This window comes from Pinus tabuliformis, chromosome X (genome assembly GCF_031772625.1).
Source record: "Pinus tabuliformis cultivar Carrire ecotype Pingquan chromosome X, CPIR1, whole genome shotgun sequence".
In the NCBI taxonomy this organism is placed as follows: Eukaryota; Viridiplantae; Streptophyta; class Pinopsida; order Pinales; family Pinaceae; genus Pinus; species Pinus tabuliformis.
This window is the reverse complement of record NC_142308.1, coordinates 649,565,263-649,588,363: the sequence shown is the minus strand read 5'-3', so window position 1 is coordinate 649,588,363 and position 23,101 is coordinate 649,565,263. Positions and strand designations below refer to the sequence as shown.

The 23,101-nt window shown below is 37.5% G+C and overlaps 1 protein-coding gene across 4 annotated transcripts in view; it reads left to right on the top strand.

Annotated features, from left to right (window-relative positions):
* Positions 1 to 23,101, top strand: part of LOC149141667 (ubiquinol-cytochrome C chaperone family protein) — a 242,663-nt gene that overhangs the window by 200,494 nt on the left and 19,068 nt on the right. For all 4 annotated transcript variants that reach the window (XM_089448706.1, XM_089448705.1, XM_089448707.1 and 1 more), the window contains one exon: positions 10,703 to 10,751. In XM_089448706.1, the coding sequence (XP_089304832.1) occupies positions 10,703 to 10,751 (49 nt within the window). The remainder of the gene's footprint in view (positions 1 to 10,702; positions 10,752 to 23,101) is intronic.

Here is a 23,101-nt window from a genome sequence, read left to right as displayed (position 1 = left end):
GGTTTCCATCTTGGAGCTACTGCTGGAGTAGAGAAAGGGGTTCTCAACCTCACATACAAGAAACAATATCCAAAACCAAGATGTCCTCCAATGGTCTCTTCCTCCTCTTTGATAGATTTGATGGACTCCTTTAGAACCTTCTATTTTATTATTATTTTAATCATGAAGCACTTTTCCTTCTTTTATTTCAATTAAAATATTCTTTTTAATGTGGGAAATTGGTAAATTGGCCACCACATCTCCTCAGGTCACTGAAAATCATATCTAACCATCCCATCCTGTAGATATTCTTGTTTTGGTTCCAATGAGCTATTATGCTGAGGTGTTCTGCCACGTATTCCTCCTGGAATGCCACCTTAAGCATAATTGATTGAGTCAAGCCCACTAATAACTCAGTTTTCTGAAAGCTTTCAGAAAGTGCTTGAACGAAAGGCAAACTATGCGGATGATGGAATATTCCAAGCGAATGCCATCGATCCTCATAGAAACTCCTCAAAACTTCGTTAGGACCCCTGATGACATTAACTACTCCACTGACCTAGCCATCCCCTGCCCTAGAAATCCATCCTGGCTGTACTATGAAGAAGAATAAAAATGGGGACATGATAAAGGGTGTAGGATGCAGTGTATGTATTTTGATGTTTCCTGTAGGAAACTTTAAATAACTTGTTCATGTAAATCTAACAAGTAGAAGAAATATTATCAGTGCTGTAGTAGGAATTCCCAGGTTTAAGGAATTTTCACATTTTTAAGATTTAAAACCATGATTCCAAACCAATAGAGACAAAATATACAAAGTTTGCTCATCTATATACCATGTAAAGGTGAATATATCAAAATGGCAATAAGTGCAATACATATCAGCAATAAGATACATTATGAATGAGGCTCTAAATGGCCTCTAGAGTCCAAAAACATGCTACAAGCTATGGGGCCACTGGCCTACAACAAGTCTATATATTAGTGATTAACTTGATCACTCCTCATCATGATCAAATGCCACCACTACTAGACATGGGATCATCAACATGAGCTACATAAACATCATTTGGCTTAGAGTCTAAGGACTCCTTGGACTCCTCTGCAACCTTAGTAGTAGTAGTAGTAGCAAGAAAACTAGACATCAAAACTACAAATCATTGATCAACATTATACTCATGAAAATCATCATTGTTCAACTCTACTAGAAATGGGATTATCAACAAGAGCTACATAAACACCATCTAGCTCAAAGTCTTCAGACTTGGATTGCTCAACTTTATATTATGGTAGAAATTGAAAAAGTTTAACATGCATAACCAATGATTTTGGTTTGAGTGAAGGGTTCATCTCCTCAACCTTATGATATGCTAGAAAAAACTTAGCATGCCTAACCAACTATTTTCCTTTGAGTGAAGGGTACATTTTTGTTAAGGCCATGGTAGAGGAGTTCAACAAGCAATACCACCAACATCAACTAAGTTCAACAATCAATACCACCAACATTAAGGTACTTAGAGTGCTTCGTGCTCTTGATCAAATGCCAATCTCATACCCTCACACAGGACATAATCAATTGGAAGCATTGCAATCCCCTAAATCTTGAAATCCTGAAAACCTTTAAGTTTGCTGGATTTTGAGTGATATCTAAAAATCTAGTTTCTCCATATGAAATCCATTGAGGTAGAAGCCACTCTCAAATATCTTGAGTCATCTCATGGTAATGTTAAAAAATAAGGTAAACTTTAAGAATTTAACATTACCATTGATTGCTAGCATTGCTAATGTTGAGATATGAGTTGCATGAAGCGCCACAACATTTCGGTGTTTCCGAAACGGGTACGTTTAGAAACGTCACCTCCTAAAAATGGAAACGTTGGCCAAAACATTGTCCAAACGTCATATATCTTTGTATAGATAAAAATAAATTTATACATAAGTGAATAACACAATATCTTGCAAGAAAAAAAGGGAATAAGACCCATAGATGACAATTTAAAAGGAAAACCAAGTTTATATTAACTCTCATAGATGATTACATTATGGTCAAGTTTCAGTCGAGTTGCGGACGAGTTTCGTAGTTTCGGGTACGGTTACGTCCTAAAACATCGGGTTCCTAGAAGTTTCGTGCAACATAGGTTGAGATGTGTGAGGCAAATGAGAGGGGAGGCATCTTTTTAAAGGCTTGGAGGCATTGTTTTTGGAGGGAAATAGCCCCTAGTTTCCCTCACAACTGCTCAAAAAATACAAAAAACAACTCACGTGGGGTCTGCAACTGAGCTGGTAATGAACTGGCCAGTTCTGTCATAAATCGGCCAGTTTATGTCCAGTTAGTGGAAAACCCTAGCTTGCAAATCAGCCTAACCTGGTATTTCGACCAGTTCATCCCCTCCAGCCCATGAACCAGCTAGTTTCACTGGTTTCCGGTTCAAACCGGCCAGTTTTGACACTGTATGTTTCCCATATTTATGTCCTAATGTTGCTGTAGGTTTATATTTAGAAAAACTGAATTTATTTGGTAATTTTTAATGCTTGCTGTGGTTTGCCAGATTTTTCTCTCTTTTGCCAGTTTTTCCAATGTCCTTGTTGTCACGCAGAGTGTCTAGGCAGCGCGACAATGCTCAGACCGAGGGCTGTCACTCTGATCCCCTATCTCCCTGTTTAAGTCGTCTCCCTGGGCTAAGGGGGGTAGACCCTATGGAACAAAGGAAGACCAACTGGGAACCAGCTGGCTTGGGAGACACAGCGAGGGAAACAAGCACTTGATCAATATTTAAAATTTGATTGGATCTTTAAATGCTTAAGACCAGTGCCTTCACTAGATGAAGTGGAAATCGAATAATTGATTCGCTGCTTAGAAAATATGAATATGAACAAATCTTTCAACAATTGCTTGAAATATTTACTGAAATGTCTAGCATACGATAAGCATTAAAACATTCAAGCAACCATGATCAATTTTAATGACTTAGCACAGCTCCAACAATTAAATTTTCAAAAGATAGAATACTTTGAATGACCACAAAATGCTAACCAGTTCATAAAATGAATCACCACTTTCAAATAGCTAATCTTAAGATAAAATCTAAGCACATTTAGCTATGTCGAATACCACGAAAAAAATTTCTTTCAATTTTTTTTTTAAATTTTAAATTTTAATTTTAAATGATTAAATTATAAACCAATATCATAAAGAAAAACTAAATTTTAAAATAAAACAAAAGTAAGGACTAAACCTTTTATATGCTTTTTATGATTTTTTTATGATTTTATTTTTTTATGATTTATTAATTTCAAATGCTAACATAAAATCGAAATATATAAAAACTAACCTACCTACATCCTAACTATACAAAGCTTGAATAAAACCTAAATAAAACAAAATAAAACAAAAATCAAACTATTTGCAAACTAAGGCCTAAACGAATAAATAAAAAGACTTAGACTAAGCTAAAACTACGCATATCAAATACTTACAATGAAATAAAATTAACCCTAACCCTAAGCATAAAATAAAAAAAAAATTGTAGTGAATATGCCAACCATACAAAAAATTCGTAATGCTTTGTTAACGTAGGTCCGATGGGCAAGGCTGTGGGCATGAAGGAGACTTCAATTAGGCTCGATGGCTCGAACACCAAATTGATGGAGGGAGCTAGGGATCAGGCGGAGGTTTTGCAAACAACGTTTTACAGGTAGAGGTAGCTTGGACAACGAAGGTTCGATTTGGAGTGGCAGCAGCGAGGAAAGGTAACGCGTGGAGGTGGACATGGGTATCTTAGGAGATGAATGCAGGAGGGGCAGCATGAGAAATAAAGGCTGCAAAAGTGAGAGCTGCATGAGGGTTCTATGGCTGAATGGAGAATGCGACTAGGGTTGAGGGATTGCCGCTGAAATGACGCGGATTTTGATTGTGTTTGCAGGTCCACAATGAAGAGATGGAACAATGAGCAAAGGAAAGGAGAGAAATGGGCTGAGGACAGGCAACGTATCTTTTTTTTTATTGCAGGGTTAGCGATGGCAAGGATAATGGAGCTCGGGCTGGAAGAAACCCCTACGGGTAGCAAAAACGATAGGAGAAAGGAGGATGCAAGCAACGAAGGAAGGGGAGCGATGAATAGAGATGTGTAAGCGAAAAAATGAGTGGATGGCACATGGTGAATGGATCGATGCAGAGCTGTGGGTAGCACGCAAGGATGTGAGAGCAAGCAGATAGCAGCATGGAAAGAGGTGGAGATGTGTGTTGGGTTTGGCAGGGTTGTGGACTTCGTTGGCGTGAAGGTTGAAGGTGATCGATGGGTGGGCAACGTGTAAAGAAAAGCACATGGAGGAGCCGTGTAGGTATGGCAGCGAGGAGTTGTGAATGGGTATGTATGCAGGTTTGGCAGCAAATGCGTGGAGGAAGGAAGCTGCGAAATGGACACAGCTTGCCTTAAAAATTTTGAAACTTCTCAGCCACCGAAATGAAAACCCAAGAACTTAGAAAATCCCACAAAAATTTCCGGATCTGAAGTAAATATTCTTGCAAGAGCTGATCTTGAGGCCAGATCTTACCCTCCAGGGCCTAGATCTGGCTTTGGAGAAAATGTTTTCTTCCGATCTATAACTTGTAATAACAAAAACAAAACACCCAGAAATAATATATGCAAGGATTAAACCTAAAAAAAACCCAAAAACCAGCTAAATAATTACAGTATTCACAAGTTAAAGGCTCTAAGCAGCCAGATCTGTCATTATGTCACACATATATTTTTAAAAGTTTGAATTTAAGATGAGGTGCTTCAGAAAACCCTTCATGCATCCACAATGGAGGTTCTAATGATAAGCCCGGTATCAAAACCAGCTGGGCTCTTCAAAAAATGCTTTTCGGGAGTTGGCTGGTTCAGCTGAGAACTTCCCCAAATGCCCGATGATCTCGAAATCAAGATTTTCTTACACAACTTAATTCAACCATTAACAAAGAGAGAGAAAACGACAATAAAATTCGGATCAAATGGAGATACCTGCCATTATATTCAGAATTTAAACTACCATTCAAACCCTAGTGACCAAACAAGATACTTGTGTTTAGATCACTTTTCAATAAGCTAACATCAATGGCTGAAAGTAAATCTATGCAAAAAAATAAAACATCTTACAACATTTCCTGCAGAATAACACCAGCAGAGATTAACCCCAAAGTTTTTCTTTATTTGCACATGAAAAACGATTACAAGAGAGCTTTATTTAGCAAACGACTCTGAGATCGAAATCATCTCAAATGACAACTAACCTCTTATTTAAAGAAAAATTCCCCAACAGCTAGTTCGAGTGATCCTTGTCAAAGCGATTTCGACCGTTGATGAGGATCAAAAAATCTTTTAATCTCATCCGTCGAAATTAAAATAATGAGGAAATTCGAAATTATCAATTAAATGCAATTTAATTAATTCAAAAATTTAATTTTTGAATTAATTTCCTCAAATTTTGACTTTGACTTAACCCGAGGGACCAAGGGCATAAAATTTAGCAAAATAATCATTTAACCTTAATCCCCGGACCCTTTAAAATTTATTTTTTTAAAGGATCATCAAATTTAACCTTTGGAAGATTTAAAAATACCTAGGACCTAGGGCTTATGAGGGGATAAAATATTTTTCTAACCCTCAAGACACTTTACATCATGAATTTTACATCTCAGGGGGGAAAACCCATTTGACATAGACCCTCATATACTACCCAGTTCTGCAACACAAATATAATCCAGCATATCAAACAATTTGTAATAAGATAACCTAACCAAATAGTTAGGATTATTCCCAAATCACTTCTACATAGACTCGATTTAGCACACTGGGACTCCCCTAAGATTCTAATGACAAAATCCATTCCGGCTTTGGAGTTAGGCTGAAGGAAAACTTTGCCGATCATGGATCGGTGAGACAAAAAACCGTCTGGAATGTAGATCATCACTAGAAAATTAGGTTTACCTAGGCAGTTACATACATGACACAGATCTGCTAAGATTATTTACAATTTACACATGCAGACTAGGTTTACAAAATAACATGATCAGGCTAATGATGATAGTCGAACGACATAGACACGTTGATCAAGTGCTATCCCTTTTGCGAAAAAAGGGGGTGTACTGCTATGGGTAGTTGACATGTAGTGGTCAACATCTGGCTCTACTTGGGGACACGTTGCTGCACTGTAGGGATGTGAGAATCCAGAATCTGCATCCACGCAACACACAACAGAACATAAGTAGCATCCATCCAAAAATCATCATATGACATTAAGCACAAGAAATATATAAGCTCTTCATTTATTAACTATCTAGTAACATGAAAAGTAAATATAATCCTAAAACAGAAATGAAATGCTAAAAAGACAAGGAGTAGGGTTAGAAATACAGAGGATGCTCCATGGCATCAGATGTGTTCAGTATAGTGTACACTGAGCATTTGCCTGCTTTCAGGCAAATCTGTCGGTTGTTTCTTGAATGTGCCATGTCAAATCCTGCATATGGTAGGACTTTTTCCTATCCAAAAATCAAGTTGCTCGTGGCCATTTGATGCATCAAATCTTTTTCTCATTCTCTTTCTCTTGCGCTTTTTCTTCGTGGCAGGTTGTATCACTGATGATGTGGAACATTCTGCTTCGAAACTCTCATACGGAGTATGTAAGATATGCATGATATGTCTTTCTTCATTCTGCATCTGCTTTGTCAAGGATGATGGATTAGTCGCACAGGTATCATGAAATATAACTTGACCCTTTTTTTCTTCTTCGATCATGTCATTCTGAGTTAAATCTTTGTTAATGGAGTTAGCCTCTTTCTCGGGATATTCACAACAAGACGGGACCTGTGATTTCCTCTCTTCCAGCCTTTTATGTAATGAACCCATTTCTCTGGCATGTCTTACTATTAATTTCGCTTGATTGAGTTCAACTTTCACAAATCTTTCTTGCAGAGTGACATGATTAGCTTGCATAGCCTTTATTTGATTCTGAATTATGGACATCTGATTAGAATGATTAACTTCCATTATTTTTAATCTGTTCTCGATGATATGTATTCCATCTGTATTTATGACACGTGGTACTTGCTTTTTTTCTATGGCCAATAATCTATTCTGAAGAGATATTTGACCAACTTCCATGTCCTTTATAATTTTATCATTTTTTTGCTTTCATGCCCATGAAACAATTTTGCATATAGTTTATCTCTTTCTTATGATTTGCTTGCATGGTAGCCAACTGATTATTATAATCGAATCTCATGATGGTCATTTCTTTATCCATAGTTGACAATTTGTTCTGAATCGAGCTTATTTCTTCTTGATAACTTGCTTCCATGGCAGTCACTTGATTTGAATGATTGAATTCCATGATCGTCATCTTTTCCTCTAAGCCTGATAACTTGCTTTGTATAAAATTAATTTCCCTGTCATGATTAGCTCTCATGGCTTCCATTTCCTTAGCATGTTGACTTTTCATGTCGGTTACGTGATCAGAGTGTTTAATTCTCATGATTTCCATTTCCTTATCATGTTTTTCTAGGTGGGTGTATAAGGTTCTCATATCTTTGACATAATCAATTACAAATTTTTCTTGATTAAGCTCCATATTTTTTACCAGCTGTGTTTGACTGAACTGCATGTCTTTAACCAACTGCTTTAGTTCTTCTATAATTTGCTTATCATTTTGCCTTTCATTGTCGACACTGTCATGGATTTGATCTGTAACGGTACAAGTGGATGGCACATTCTGACATGGAGAATTGTCTTTAAATCTTTCATCGATAGTTGGATCCTTCACAAAATCACTTTCATTCTGTTGCATAATTTTAGGGGCACAAGGCGAGCTATCTTGATAACCATATCTATCTTTAAAAGCATTGATGATGTCTTGTAAAGAAGCGAAAGAACCTTCAGGACAATTATTAAACCAATTCAAAGCATCACCCTCCAAAGAAAAGGCAAATAGACGCATTTTGACATCTTCATGATTATACTGAGGAGAACTGCAATATATGAGCATTATACGAGTAAACCTGCATAAATGTTTTCTAATAGCGACTGAATCACCACCCGAGAATAAAGACAATTTATGAATGGCCACTTCCGGAATATCATGGAGAACATCAGTAAAATGACACGGGGTAAACGAATAATCCATGATGAATAATGAGGGACTAAATGGATGATAGAGAGAGACCTTTGCTCAAGAAAATCAAGAGATGAAAGAAGTGGAGTCGCCACTTGAACATGAATTTAACTCTAGGATCCAAAAGGCAACAAACAACCAGATATAAGGGAGGGCTTCTTGTTTGGGAAATAATAAATGGAAGAAATGGAGTCGCCACCCAAACAAGAAACAAACCAAAGTGTCTAGGTGCTAAAGGTACGATTAACGAGATGACGAAAGATAGGGCGATGAAAAGATCAAATGATGCCAGGAAATGCTGGCCGCTTGACAGGCTATTGAATGGCGGAAAAGATGAGATGCGCCAAAAAATGTTGACTTTGCTGGTCTCAAATGAATGATAGAAAGATGGAAGATGGATGATGAATGTCGAAGAAACCAAGGACAGAAACAACTCTATCCCTTGCAGCGGCGCCAAAAAATGTTGTCGCACAGAGTGTCTAGGCAGTGCGACAACGCTCAGACCGTGGGCTGTCACTCTGATCCCCGATCTCTTCGTTTAAGCCATCTCCTTGGGCTCGCGCTCAGACCGGGGGCTGTCACTCTGATCCCCGATCTCTCCGTTTAAGCCGTCTCCCTGGGCTAAGGGGGGTAGACCCTATAGGACAAAGGAAGACCAACTGGGAACCAGCTGGCTTGGGAGACACAGTGAGGGAAACAAGCACTTGATCAATATTTAAAATTTGATTGGATCTTTAAATGCTTACGACCAGTGCCTTCGCTAGATGAAGTGGAAATCGATAATTGATTCGCTGCTTAGGAAATATAAATACGAACAAATCTTTCAACAATTGTTTGAAAATATTTACTGAAATGTCTAGCATATGATGAGCATTAAAACATTCAAGCAACCATGATCAATTTTAATGACTTAGCACAACTCTAGCAATTAAATTTTCAAAAGATAGAATACTTTGAATGACTACAAAATGCTAACCAGTTCATAAAATGAATCACCACTTTCAGATAGCTAATCTTCAAATAAAATCTAAGCACATTTAGCTATGTTGAATACCACGAAAAAATTACAGTATTCACAAGTTAAAGGCTCTAAGTAGCCAGATCTGTCATTATGTCACACATATATTTTTAAAATTTTGAATGTAAGATGAGATGCTTCAGAAAACCCTTCATGCATCCACAACGGAGGTTCTAATGATAAGCCCAGGATCAAAACCCGTTGGGCTCTTCAAAGAATGCTTTTTGGGAGTTGGCTGGTTAAGCCGAAAACTTCCCCAAACACCCGATGATCTCGAAATCAAGATTTTCCTGCACAACTTAATTTAACCATTAACAAAGAGAGAGAAAACGACAATAAAATTCAGATCAAATGGAGATACCTGCCATTATATTCAGAATTTAAACTACCATTCAAACCCTAGTGACCAGTCCCAATGTGCATACAGATGGCCGTTTTTTGCTGATGCTGATTATTTCAACCATTAACTTTGAAGGAATCTATTAAACTACTTTTCTTTTGTTGGTGGTTGTTTCCCTCAAACCATATGATGTGTTGATAATGAGATATTAGGCCAGCTATATTGTTTATCTACTTTGGCCATTGTTTCGACAATCAAATTAGAACATTACAAGCAATAATGTTTAGAACAACAAAAAGTTGGATAAAGGCCTACGCAGGAAAATCCATTTTTGTAAGCTATGTAGGATTATTTGGACAGCCAACTCTACTTCTACATGAAATCTGATTTAGAATTAGTATGACACATTAAAATATTCTTATATCAGACACACACACACACATTACATGTATATTGATAAATGGCCAATCAGACCATCTTGTATCCAATTTCTTTAGATTACTTGACATTTTTGTGTTTGTCCTTGTATCATTATTCATATCCATATCCTAGAAACTTAGGATAAAGAAGAAAAGTTGGAACTCCCTTATATTTATAGCATAGGAATGCTATGTAGCAGATGCTCTGTCCATCGATTTGTGGTCTAATGGGAAGTTGGAGGACTTCTCATTCCACATCCATGTCCTGGTGGACATGCTCTGATTAAAATAACTGCATCTAAGACTCCATGAAAGTCTATGTGACCTTGATGGCCCACAGATGCGGTAATATAAAAAGTGACATGGCAATGCAATCCTAAAAATCAGGTTTGTTTGTTTGGGTGAAGCCCAAAATATTTATTATTATTTTTTTTTAACACTAGGACAATCGGTAACTGGTGAGAGTTATTATTAAAAAATTATTTAGTAGATACTTTAGGCACCTTGCCTTTATCTATTACCGTGGTATTGACTCATTCTATGGGAATTTGTGGATCAGAATATAATATTTCCTCCCCATGATTTTGTATTTATAATTGTACTTCCCATTATGTGGGAATATTTCTTTTATTTCATTAAACTTAGAGAAATCATGTTATTTCTCGTGTCATCAAAGATTCTCATTTAAGAATGTTCAAACAAATAGCATACTTGTTTGCTTTTAAGTTTTTAACTCTTTGTTTCTTTTTCTTTTAACTTGTCATATCTTGTTTACACAATCAATGTTTCTTGCAGGCCCTTGCTAGATATACCCGTAGAGAGTATGCATGCCTGACGTTAACAGGTGTGTAATTACTGCAGAGTAAATAGGTTTAGTGGTTCTGAATTGATAATGTTTTTTCGTATTTGTAATAGTAGTTGTTAAAAGTATTCTTGTTTATTTTCAATTAACAGGAATATAGTAGTCAAAGTTATTGATAGGTATTCCTCCATCATCCATTTTTGTGACTAGAAGGCTGAATTGAGTTGCTAAGTCTATTCAAAATTGTTTGTGGACCTACTTGTTGGCTAGGCCTACAGGACATTTGAAGCTAAGGCAAGACTTTGAAAGGAGAGGAGACCTGCACATAGGCTTACATTTATGAACTTTAAAAACTAGAAAACATATTCATTGCTTTATTGAATACTTCGTTCTGGGGTTTGGTGACATGAGATGATAGCCATATAACATGCTCATATCATATACTAGCATAGTAAGAAGCTTAGAAGAGAACATGTCAGTCAGAAATAAAATTAATACAGACATTTACATCATATATTGGGAATTAAATAGTCTACGAAAAATGGATTTGAAGTAACTTAAACCCATAAAACATTTTTGACACACATTAATTAAAAATTTGAACAATTGACAGCAATCCACATAGAGAAACTAGAGTGGCAGGGGCTAGAACACTTGTGCTCTCTGCAAAAGTATATTTATTATTTTCTTTCCTTGATTTTGTTGATTTTCTAGTAGCAAACAAGATGAGCAATTTTCAAACTGATAATTACTTCAAATGATACAGTTTGACTTATTTAGAGCATTCCAATCATTAGGCAGTTATACTTGAAAATTTCAACCATAAACTTCAATAGAGAAATAGAGATCACAATAAAGCAATGGAACAAGAGACACCAAAATTTTTTGGAACAAAACCCCACAAGGGGGAAATCACGGTAATCTTTCCTTATGAGAGAGAGTTGAATTCATCAAAATGTACATCAGAATATTCTAGTCAAAATGCCAATCTTTGACCTCAATATCATATATTAGTCATATCATATATTAGCATAGCATAGAAGAGACTAAGTCAGTCAGAAATAAAATTAATACAGACATTTACATATATATTGGGAACTAAATAGCTATGTTATCAGGATTCAGATACGGATACGGATCTGGATCTAGATCCACTAGTTTTTTGAAACATCCTCTCCCTCTTGGTCGAGCACCTAAAGGTCCTTATTAGTCGAGCGTGCTTACGCACCCTAAAGGTCCTCTCCTTAACAGTCGAGCCTGCTTACGCATCCTTAACAGTCGAGCCGATGGCGGCCTTATTAGTCGAACCAAGATCCAAATATGGCAATGATACATCACGTACAAAAAAATAAATATAATAATTTTTTTTAAATTTTAAAAAACACTTTAGAGCAAAAAAATCAAGTACTCCATGAAACCATCAAACACTTTTAGAACATTGAATGATAAATATGAAGATTGAAACACTGAAATGATGCATCCTCCTCCATACAAAGTAACAAAAAGGATCATAATATCATAAATGATAATAGTAAATACATTTACATATCCTCAAATGGATCTATATCTTCTGCATATTGCAACTCTACATCATGAATAGATGATGGGGGTCCTGGAATGTAGGAAGTTGCATCAGTAGGCTGGACTGGTGGTGGAACAATATCCTCAAGTAGGTTGAGGTGAGTCATGGCATTCAGTGTTAGGTTCAAGTTAGAGATCTTGGGCTCCACATCCCACATTCTGCTCGGACCTTTTTTATACTCTGGTTCAACATGCGATAGAAGACAAAGGTTGGAATGAACATAAACAAGATCCTCAGCCTTTGCCGCTCCCAGCTTGTTTCGCTTCACTGAATGGATGAAGCCATATGTACTCCAATTCCTTTTAGCTGATGAGGAACTAGCAACCTGTGATAACAACCTAGTGGCTAGAGGAGAGAGATGAATGCTATCCCCACCATTGAAGCCCCACCAAGTGATAGGATCAAGATGCCCTCGATCATCCATAGCTATTGGATCTGAAAAGCTACCAGTAGACTGTACAAACTCTCCAAATTCTTGGCGGACTTCCATTGCAACTCCCATATCTCTATAAATTTTCCTCAAAGCTATCTTGTATCCTTGTACCACTTAAGAATCTTTGTTTGGTGCTGTTCTACTAGGTAAAGAAATTTTTTTAGAATGATAGTATTTAGGGTGCAATGCATATGCCAAAAGGTGTAATGGTGTGGTCATTTTGTTCCACCTTTCTGTAACTATGTTGTTCACTAAATAATAGAATGTTTCATAAGGGTCATTTTCACTTGCCCTGATAATTTCCCTTATCCTCTCCAACATACTATCAATGTTTTCATAAACTTCCCCAAACAAGGTGTATTTGTATCAAATGCCCTGATTAAGGTCAAGATTGGTTCAGTGAACTGTAGAAGGTATTGGACCTTGTTCCACCATGCATCATCAAGATTGATGGACATGATTTTGACCTCTATCAGAAGTGGAAGTCCTCCATGATTCCGAAAGAGGGTCAATGACCATTGCTTGTAGTGCTTGTCTCACCTTCACAAGTCTCTTTATGACAAGAGTGTGGGAGGCAAAATGAGTTTCAACAACCTACAAGTTTCAAAAAGTCAAATCTCAAATGAGAAACCATATATAAATTTTAAAATTTGTAACTAAAAATAAGAATTTCCAATACAAATAATATTGATTTAAAAAAAGTACCTTCAGTAGCTCCAACTTTGCGAAACCCTGATAAATTGCTTGGGACATTGAATGATTTGTTATGAACATTTGGATTTCTTTTGGTGCTACATATATTTCATTAATCCATTCAATCTCACCAATTTTGGCAAGCATAAGGTTCAATGAATGTACTGCACATGGAGTCCAAAAGATGTGATAATATCGACCCTCCACAATCAAACCGACAACTTTATAGACCTGTGCGTTGTCCGTAATGACTTGGACAACATTATGTGGCCCCACACTTTTTATTGCATCAATAAGAATTGTGAATATGAAAGATGCATCTTTCTCTATTCCACTGCAATCAACAACCTTCAAAAACATTTCCCCTTGGGGGCATACTGCGATGACATTAATTAATGGACGGTTTCTTTGGTCTCTCCATCCATCAGAAATGATGGACACCTCTGTTTCTGCCCATGTATCCCGGATTGCCTGTAGTTGTCTATCCATGGATTGTCTCTCTGATGCCAACAAAGTAGTGCGGAACTTTTCATATCCAGGGCTTTTGTACCCTTTTGGCGCTTCATTAACTGCCTTAATCATTTGTTGCCAATAAGGGGAATGCACCAAATTGAATGCTAGCCTATTTACATAGATGCAACGAGCTACATGTTTATCAGCTATGTCTCTTCCTTGATTATTGAAAGCTACTTCAAACGGGCCTAGAGTGGGCCTTTTATTAGTTGTGGTAGTAGGCCTAGATGGCAATGGAGGCCTAGTTGTAGAGCTTTGCATAGGGTGTTTTCCCTTAGCAGTGTTCCTATCAGCAGCTTCTTGCAAAGATACATAGAATTTCATTTTTCCATGACTCAAACCTTTGCCAGGTTTGCCATTTGCATCTTTTGGCATGGTGCATATTTGTATCCTTGTGTTAGTTTGACCAGTGAGATGGGCCTTCACTCTAGTATATGAGCCATTTCTGATATCTTGGCATTCATTGCACTTCCATTTAAATGAACCACCTCCGGGATTTTTTTCAATAATCTCCACATACTGCCATAGAGGAGATTTTGGGTCTATTTTGATGATTTCCCCTTCACTCTGCTCATGCTGTGATGGTTCAGGTTCCATAATGATAATGGTCTATAAGTTACCTTACTCAGTACTGCATATAAAGTTCAAATTATAATATATTAATAATTATCAATACACAATTAAATAATAAAAATTAAAGTACAAAGCAAATATATTACACTAATACATACATACTAATAAAATCTATTAAAATAAAAATATACATACTTTATTGATATTCTTTGAACCTAAAGTTTAAACTTATAAAACATTTAAAATACTTTTAAAACATTTACTACATTTAAATTTTTAATACTACATACATTCTTTAATAAATTCTACATACATACATACTAATAAATTCTATTAAAATAAAAATATACATACTTTATTGATATTCTTTGAACCTAAAGTTCAAATTTATAAAACATCAAAAATACTTTCAAAACATTTAAAAAACTTTTACCATTTTAGTATTTAGCTTCTAAATTCTAATGATCAATCAAGCATGCCACGTTCTCTTTTGTATAATGATATATCAATATGTATATAAAAAAATTAAAAATATATCAGATTGGCTTTGTATATAATATTATAATGTATGCAATATGAATTATAATTTATCACTTTCAGGCTTTTATTAAAAAATTATCACTGTATGTAATATGAATTATAATTTATCAGTGTCAGGCTTTTAATAAAAAAATATCACTTATCACTCTATGTAATATGAATTATAATTTATCAGTTTCGGGCTTTTAATAAAAAATATCACTTTCAAGTTTCGGGCTTTGTATATACTATATAGTCATAGTGTATAAAAAATATCGGGCGACGCTTTATTTATTAAATTTTAATGTGTATATACTCAGAAAAATTTTCGGGCGACACTTTTGGGTGGTTAGCTTTGTATATTAATGTGTATAAATATAAAAAAATTTCGGGCTGCAGAAATAATAAGAGGAATAATCGAGCGGCGGAATAAATACCTTGCCCGCAACGCTGAATGCTGAATAACTGAACAAATATCTTGCAGGGAGTGTGACTTCGTCCAACAAACGACAAACGCTGCGTCAATCCCTAAACAGTGAATGACAAACCAAACGCTGAACCCTGCCGTTGTTCCAACTTGCCTGTTGAATGTTCGGTGCACTGCCGACAAAGAGGGACCACACCTTTAACTAAAGTAAAAAACGCAAACCCTAAACTCACACGCTTTAAGTTTTTAACATTTGCGGGCTTTTGACTTGTAAGTTTGCGGGTTCCGGCTTTTGGCAAAAAGAATTGAGGGTTCTGGCAAATGAACCGAGATGCATTTCTGCAGAGCATGATTCGTTCCCTGAGAAAATAGAACCGCCACATGCCGTATTTCAGCCGTATTTCTCCATATCCGGATCTGGATCCAGATCACATCCGATGATCCGTGGATCTTGGAATCCCTGCCGCTGGATCCGGTAACATAGCTAAATAGTCTACGAAAAATGGATTCGAAGTAACTTAAACCCATAAAACATTTTTGACACACATTAATTAAAAATTTGAACAATTGATAGCAATTTACATAAAGAAACTAGAGTGGCAAGGGCTAGAACACTTATACTGCCTGCAAAAGTATATTTATTATTTTCTTTTCTTCATTTTGTTGATTTTCTAGTAGCACATCACATCAAGCATCTCAAATGAACCCAATTTCCTGGTCTAATTTCTTGTGCTTCATTTTGTTGATTTTCTAGTAGCACATCACATCAAGCATCTCAAATGTGATGTGCCCAAATGATGTGCCATTGGCTTATGGGATGAGTTTGATGCTATGTATCTTTCCTTATGATGAGACTTCTACATCTAGCTTTATGATCTCTCACTTAGGTCATTACTAAGAAACTAATGAATTGGTCGAGGTTCTCTTCACACGTGTGAAGGAGGAAGTTGTCTTTTTCTGTTGACTGAGATGTACTTTTGTTTGGGAGACTTTGACCAATGTTGACTAGCATGGACTTGACTCCTTTTGACTTGGTTTGATTTGTTCTGGATTTGTTTTGGAGGGCTGCATTTATTGGCACAAAGATTGAGGAAATCTGGGCAGTTTGACTTGCATTGACCGCAGGATTTTGACCTGCGTTAACCGCAGACCCACTGGAGCTTTGACTAAAGTTTTCTCTCTTTTGACTGAGATTTGTTGGTTGCTTTGGTGGGGTTTGACTGATCTTTGTGGGTCGCATTTAATGCTGCTTTGAAGGTGCTGATTGGAGGACTTTCACTGTTGATTGGTGGACTTGTTAGGGCACATTTCATTGCTGTTAACTTTGACATAATTGCAGACTTTGACTTTGACCAGATTTGACTTAGGACAAATTTACCTATTGGCTCATCATTTGATATTGGTTGGTCGAATTTTTTGGATAGTCAAAGGATTGACTTTGACTCATTGATGAATTGGATTATACTCTTTGCTAAACATTCTATGACAATCTAATAAGAAGAAGAATTTGAAAGGGTTTTCTCCCTTGTGGGGTTTTTCCCTGGTCTTTGACTAATCCTTGTGTCTTTGACCAATTCTGATTGCCTCTTATTGTACATTGCATTTATTGTTCTATCTACAATTTCTATTTATTACTAGAAGGTTGAATTGATAGCTAGTTGAAGTTAAGAATTTGGATAAAGTGATTGTATTAGCATAGATCAGTGGTAAATTAACATGGTATGAAGGCCAAGGTGAAGACAAGCCCAAAAGAGACAAGAGACTAAAGCAATCATCTTTGGAAGAATTTGAAGGAGCCCATCTAATTTGATCAAGAGGAGTACCTCTTTTTTCAAGGATTCTAAGAAGATGGGTGACTCAAATTTTGCAACTTGGAAGATCAGGTTGGAAGTGATATTGGATGGAAATGATGTCCTGGAATATGTGGAAGGAAATGGTCCTGAGCCTCCAAAGGATGCTCCTGCTAGCACCAAGTCCAAGTACAAGAAAGGTGAGATCAAAGCTAAGAAAATTCTCATTGATGGTTTGCAAGATCATTTACTTGTTTATGTTGGTAGCTTGAAGAAGTCTAAGGACATTTATGATAAGCTAGTTGGGATGTATCAAGTCAATAACTTGAATCATATCCTCTCCTTGAAGAACAAACTCAAGCAACTGAAGATGAATAAGGGGGAATCTGTGCATTCCTATGTCATGAGGGTATCCCAACTAAGGGATCAATTGCAAACTGTTGGTGAGCCTATATCTGATAGAGAGTTGGTGATGGTCACTCTACAAGGTCTTCCTCCTATTTGGGAAACCTTCATCACTACCATTAGCAACAATAATCAATTTCCAACATTTGATGAGTTGGTTGGAAAATGCACTCAAGAAAAAACTAGGATGATCTCCAGAGGCAGGATTCAACAACATGAAGAAGGAGAGCCATTTTCTTTTGTTGCCCGAGACAAGAAAAGGAAAGGTAGAGGAGGTCCATCTGATTCAAGAAAGCCTGCTCCAGCATCCAGAGACTCTAATAGAAGATCAAGAAGAGATAGGGATATGTCAAGGATTGAATGTTATAATTGTCACAAGTTTGGCCACTATGCTCAAGATTGTTGGGAAAAGAGGGATGCTCCAAGGTCAAATTACAACAACAATCGTGGCTTCAACAAGGTTCAATGATAGAAGAAGAAGAGATGATCTAAGAGGAAGAGATGATAGAAGAAGAAGAGATGATCTAAGAGGAAGAGATGATAGAAGAAGAAGAGATGCTCCGGATGATCGTGAAGAAGGCCATCGTCCTCAAAAGAGGTCAAGGAACTCCAGGTATGAAAATAATGCAGTTGCTAGTCAATTTGAATAAATTCTTATTTCTACTCTTTCTAGTTCTTCTCCTTCGGATTCGCATGACAGTTGGTTGGTAGATAGTGGGCCTTCTAGACACTTGTCTAGGCATAAGCCCTCTAAAATTTGGTTGAGAGGGAGACAAGTCTAAAGATTATTCTTGGGGACAACTCGACATGTCCAGTGAAGGGCTTCAGTTCTGTCAAATTTGATTTGGACTCTGGGGAATCCGTTCTTCTTCATGAAGTAATGTATGTTTTGGGATTAAAGAAGAACTTGGTATCTATTTTTTCCTTGAAAGACAAAGGGACGAGAGTAGCCCTCATAAGAGGAAAAGTCCTCAACTGGCCTATGGAATCCCATATGAGGGATGCTAAGAAACCAGATTCGTCCAAAACCCCTGGCGTGTGTCTGATTCGGTGGGACATGTGTCCCTTTAGCGTGTCTGACGTGTCCTGGAGGGTGGGATTCGAGGGACATGCGAATCTCGACAGCATGTCCTACGTGTCCCAGTTTCGGGACACGTGTCCCCTAAAAAAATGTCCCGCGCGACCCATAAAGCCCAATTTGGGCTCATTTGGCACTCATTCTTGAGTGTGTCTTCTGCTGTGAGTGTGTGGGAGCTTGTAGCAAAGGGTTTGGGATCATTTTGGAGGTGATTCAAGCAACAGGTAAGTGCATTTTGCTTCTATTTTTTTTGCATTTTTGTTACAACAGTTTGCATGTGCATTTTTTTTACGAGTTTGTGCAATTTTTCGTTATTTTTTTATAGCATTCATGGCTCAATCAAGGGCAACAACGAAGGGGCAAAGGAAGGGGAAGAATGTCCCCATTGGTGATGCCCCTCTTGTTCTAATTTCATCACGGTCTCCAAGTGTTCCCTCTGCTGGAAGTGGGGCTGCAACAACAACTTCAAATGTTGAGGGCAAAATGAATTTAGAAAGTCAACATGCTCAAGAAAACAAATATCCCTTGTGGAAGTATGTCACAAGAGATCAAGGGCTAGGCAGCGAGTTGAAGGGAGGAGATAATGTTGCTTGGAAATGCAACTATTGCAACAATCATTTCAAAAGCACTTATTACCTTGTGAAAGGTCATTTGTTGGCTTTACCAGGCTGTGGAATTGGAGCATGTACCCAGGTGTCTTCAGCTAAGGGAAAAGAAATGGAAAAAGAGGCCAACATTAGTGTGGCAAGGGTGGCTGCATAATCTAAAAAAACAAGAATGATAATCTTCTTCGATTCTTAAGGAAAAGCAACAACAAATTTCCATTTGAGAGTTTTGGTGGGGGTGTGGGTCAAGCAGCAAAAAGAAAGTTAGTAGCACTTGGTCCATTGGACAAGATTTTTCAGAAAGAGAAACGGGAAGAGTTTGATCTCACCATTGCATTTCTTTTTATCGGAACTTCATATCTTTTAATGTTGCATGCTCACCTTTATTTCTTGAGATGTGCCGAGCTCTAACTCAAGGGGCTCCATTAGGGTATGTGCTTTCTGGGTCAGAGAAGCTTAGAACCACATTATTGGCTAAGGCAAAGGAAGAGTTGGACAAAATACTTGATTCTATTAAAGCAGCATGACCAACATTTGGGTTAGTATTGTTTTTGATGGATGGACAGATCCAGCATGCTACCCACTCATCAACTTCATGGTGTCTTCCTTGAATGGATCGGTTTTCTTGAAATCAGTGGATGCACTTGGATAATACAAGGATGCACAATATATTGGTGAGTTGTTCATTAAAGTTATTGAACATGTAGGTGTTGATTCTTATGTACAAATCATTACAAATAATGCACCTGTTTGCAAGGCTGTTGACATGATTGTGGAAGCTCAATATCCAAAGGTATTTTGGACACCTTGCATTGTCCATTCCTTGAATTTAGCACTTATATCTATTGCTTTTGATGTGCCTTGGATTGGAAGTGTTATTGAGGATGCACGACATATCCGCAACTTTGTACAAAATCATACAAATTCCCTCACAATCTACAAGGAATACACCCATCTATCATTGTTGAAGATTGCAGATACACGGTTCTCCTCTTCATTCATCATGTTGAAGAGGGTGAGGGAGGTCAAGACCGCTCTTGGGGCCATGGTTATTTCAGAGTTTTGGTCTTTTTGGATAAAGCCAAATCAAGCTGCCTCAAAAAGAATCAAGGACACAATGTTAGATGATGCTTGGTGGGAGAGGGTAGATCTGACTATTAAGATCATGGACCCTATCATTGCTTTGCTATGATTTGCGGATACAGACCAACCCATCTTAGGAGAGGTGTACGAGGGATGGGATTCCATGATTGAGTCCATGAGGACCATTATTTTGTAGAGTGAGTGCCCTAAGTATGAGACATCATCAGAGGCCTTCTTCACCACCATTTTCCTATATTCTTGTTAGCATATGGGACAAGAATTGCACACCTTTGCATTGTTTGGCTCACTCATTGAATCCAAAATACTACAACCATGAGTGGCTGAATGGTGAACCTACCACAGATTCCCTCCTCACATTGATGGTGAAATTTCATAGGGGAGGAAGGATGCATTGAGGTGGATTTTTCAGGATAGAGCATCCCTTGATGAGGTGGAGGATGCCTTTGCAAAGTTTTCCACTGGCACTGGTCAATTTGCAGGATATGATGTGATTAGAGATAGGGGGGCTAAGAAGCCCTATTCTTGGCGGGCAACTCATGGCGCAACAAGCCCTCCTCTACAACAGTTAGCCATGAGGCTCCTCTCTTAGGTGACTCCATCCTCTTGTTGCGAGAGGAATTGGAGCACATATGGGAATTTTTATGGTGTCAAGAAGAGTAGGCTTGAGCAGTCCAGGGCAGAGACAATGGTGTATGTGCACACTAACCTTTGTCTTATTTATAGGTGGAGGGATGAGTGGTTGAAGGGAAAGACAAAGATGTGGGATGTCTTTCCTAATGATATGGGTTTGACAACAATATTGAGTTGGCATTGGCCAACTTGGATCTTAATGAGCCATTTGCTAGAGCCTGTCACTTTTGATGATGGTGATACTGATGAGGGGTCATACTCCACACCAGCAGATGTAGAGATGACATTGGATACAGAGGAGGAGGATGCAACAGTGGAGAGCAGTCGTGACCATTACAATGATGCTGATTTTTGATGATGATGATTGATGACTCATGAGCTACCTACTGCCTTGTACTTGTAGTTGTTTTGTATTTGCTATTTCTATTTGCCATTGGCATTGCTACTACCTATGTAACACATTTTGATTTTGATGACTTAATGAGAAAACTGCAGTTTCTTGTCTTTCTCCTCTTGGATCAATGATGAATCTGTCCCAATTGTATTTGTATGCATAACGTTACTTTGTAAAACTTACAAATTTTAAATCTACAATGTAGAATCTAGATCTATGTTTGAATTTGTATCATGAATGAGAATTTGTGTAAGAAATATCTAATTTTTAATATATATATATATATATATATATTTTTTTTTTTTTTAATTTTTAATTTTTTAGTTTTTTTTTTTTAATAAAATAATATATAACGTGTCCTACATGTCTTGTTCTGGGGGTTCAACGTGCCCGCGTCAGACACTCAAATTTTCGTGTCCTGCGTGTCCCTATGTCAGGTGACTTTGGAGGGATGGCTTTACCCTAAAATGTAGAGTTGAAGATCTCTCTAGAGTCAATGGAAAACCTTTGCTGGCAATGGTCCTTGACACCAATCATCAAAGTGAGATATGGCACCGAAGGTTGGCATATCTACATTATGAAGCCCAACTAAAATTGAAGATGCTAGTCTCTAGGATACTTAATGTTCAAGCAAGTCATGATGGAGTATGTCTGGGATGTGCCAGTGGAACGAAGACAAGCTTCCAACAAGAACAAAATCAATGATATTCTTCAATTCATTCATTCTGACCTCTGTGGACCCATGCCTGTGCACTCTTTGGTGGCCGTTTCTACTACATAACCTCTATTGATGATTTCTCTAGGAAGACATGGATATACTACTTGAAGCATAAATATGAGGCTTTTGATATGTTCAAGGACTTCAAGGCATTGATAGAAAATCAAACAGGGAAGAAAATCAAGGTCTTTAGGTCTGACAATGGTGGAGAATATACGTCAAATGAGTTCATTGACTTTCGTAAGAAATATGGAATCAAGAAGGAAACTACTGTACCTTAAAATCCCGAGGATAATGGAGTGGCTGAAAGAAAGAACAGGTCCATTGTGGAAGTTTCCCGAGCCATGATGCATGATCAAAAGCTATTGAAGTTTGTTTAGGGAGAAGCAACAAATACAACAATGTATGTTCGAAACATGATTCCTCATCAAACCTTGGATAATAAGACTCTTGAAGAAGTATTCACAGGTGTGAAGTTCGACATTGGACATCTCGGGATATTTGGGTGCCCCGTATATTTCAATGTGTAGAAGGACAAGACTATGCTAGAAGTTGTCGGAAAGAAAGGTACGTTTGTTGGATACTGTGAAAATTTTAAAGCATTTAGAATATACATATCTAGCCAAAGGAAGATCGAGTTTAGCAGGGATGTAAGTTTCGATGAAGATGCTTCCCTTGGAAAGGCAAGGGACCTTCCTTTGCCTCCTCTTGCTAAGAAGAAAGATGATGATATGGACCTACTAGAAGGTCCTTCTATTCCAGGATCTAAGAAGGACATTATTGATGATCCCATGGAGCCTATGGACCCTTTGGATACCCCTCCATGTGACCCCCCTGCCAGGAAGAAACCATTGTGGCTTCGTGATACATTACAGGATGCTGAGAGACATGCCGCTGCTAGAGATACGTTTAGAGAAAGCAAGGAGCC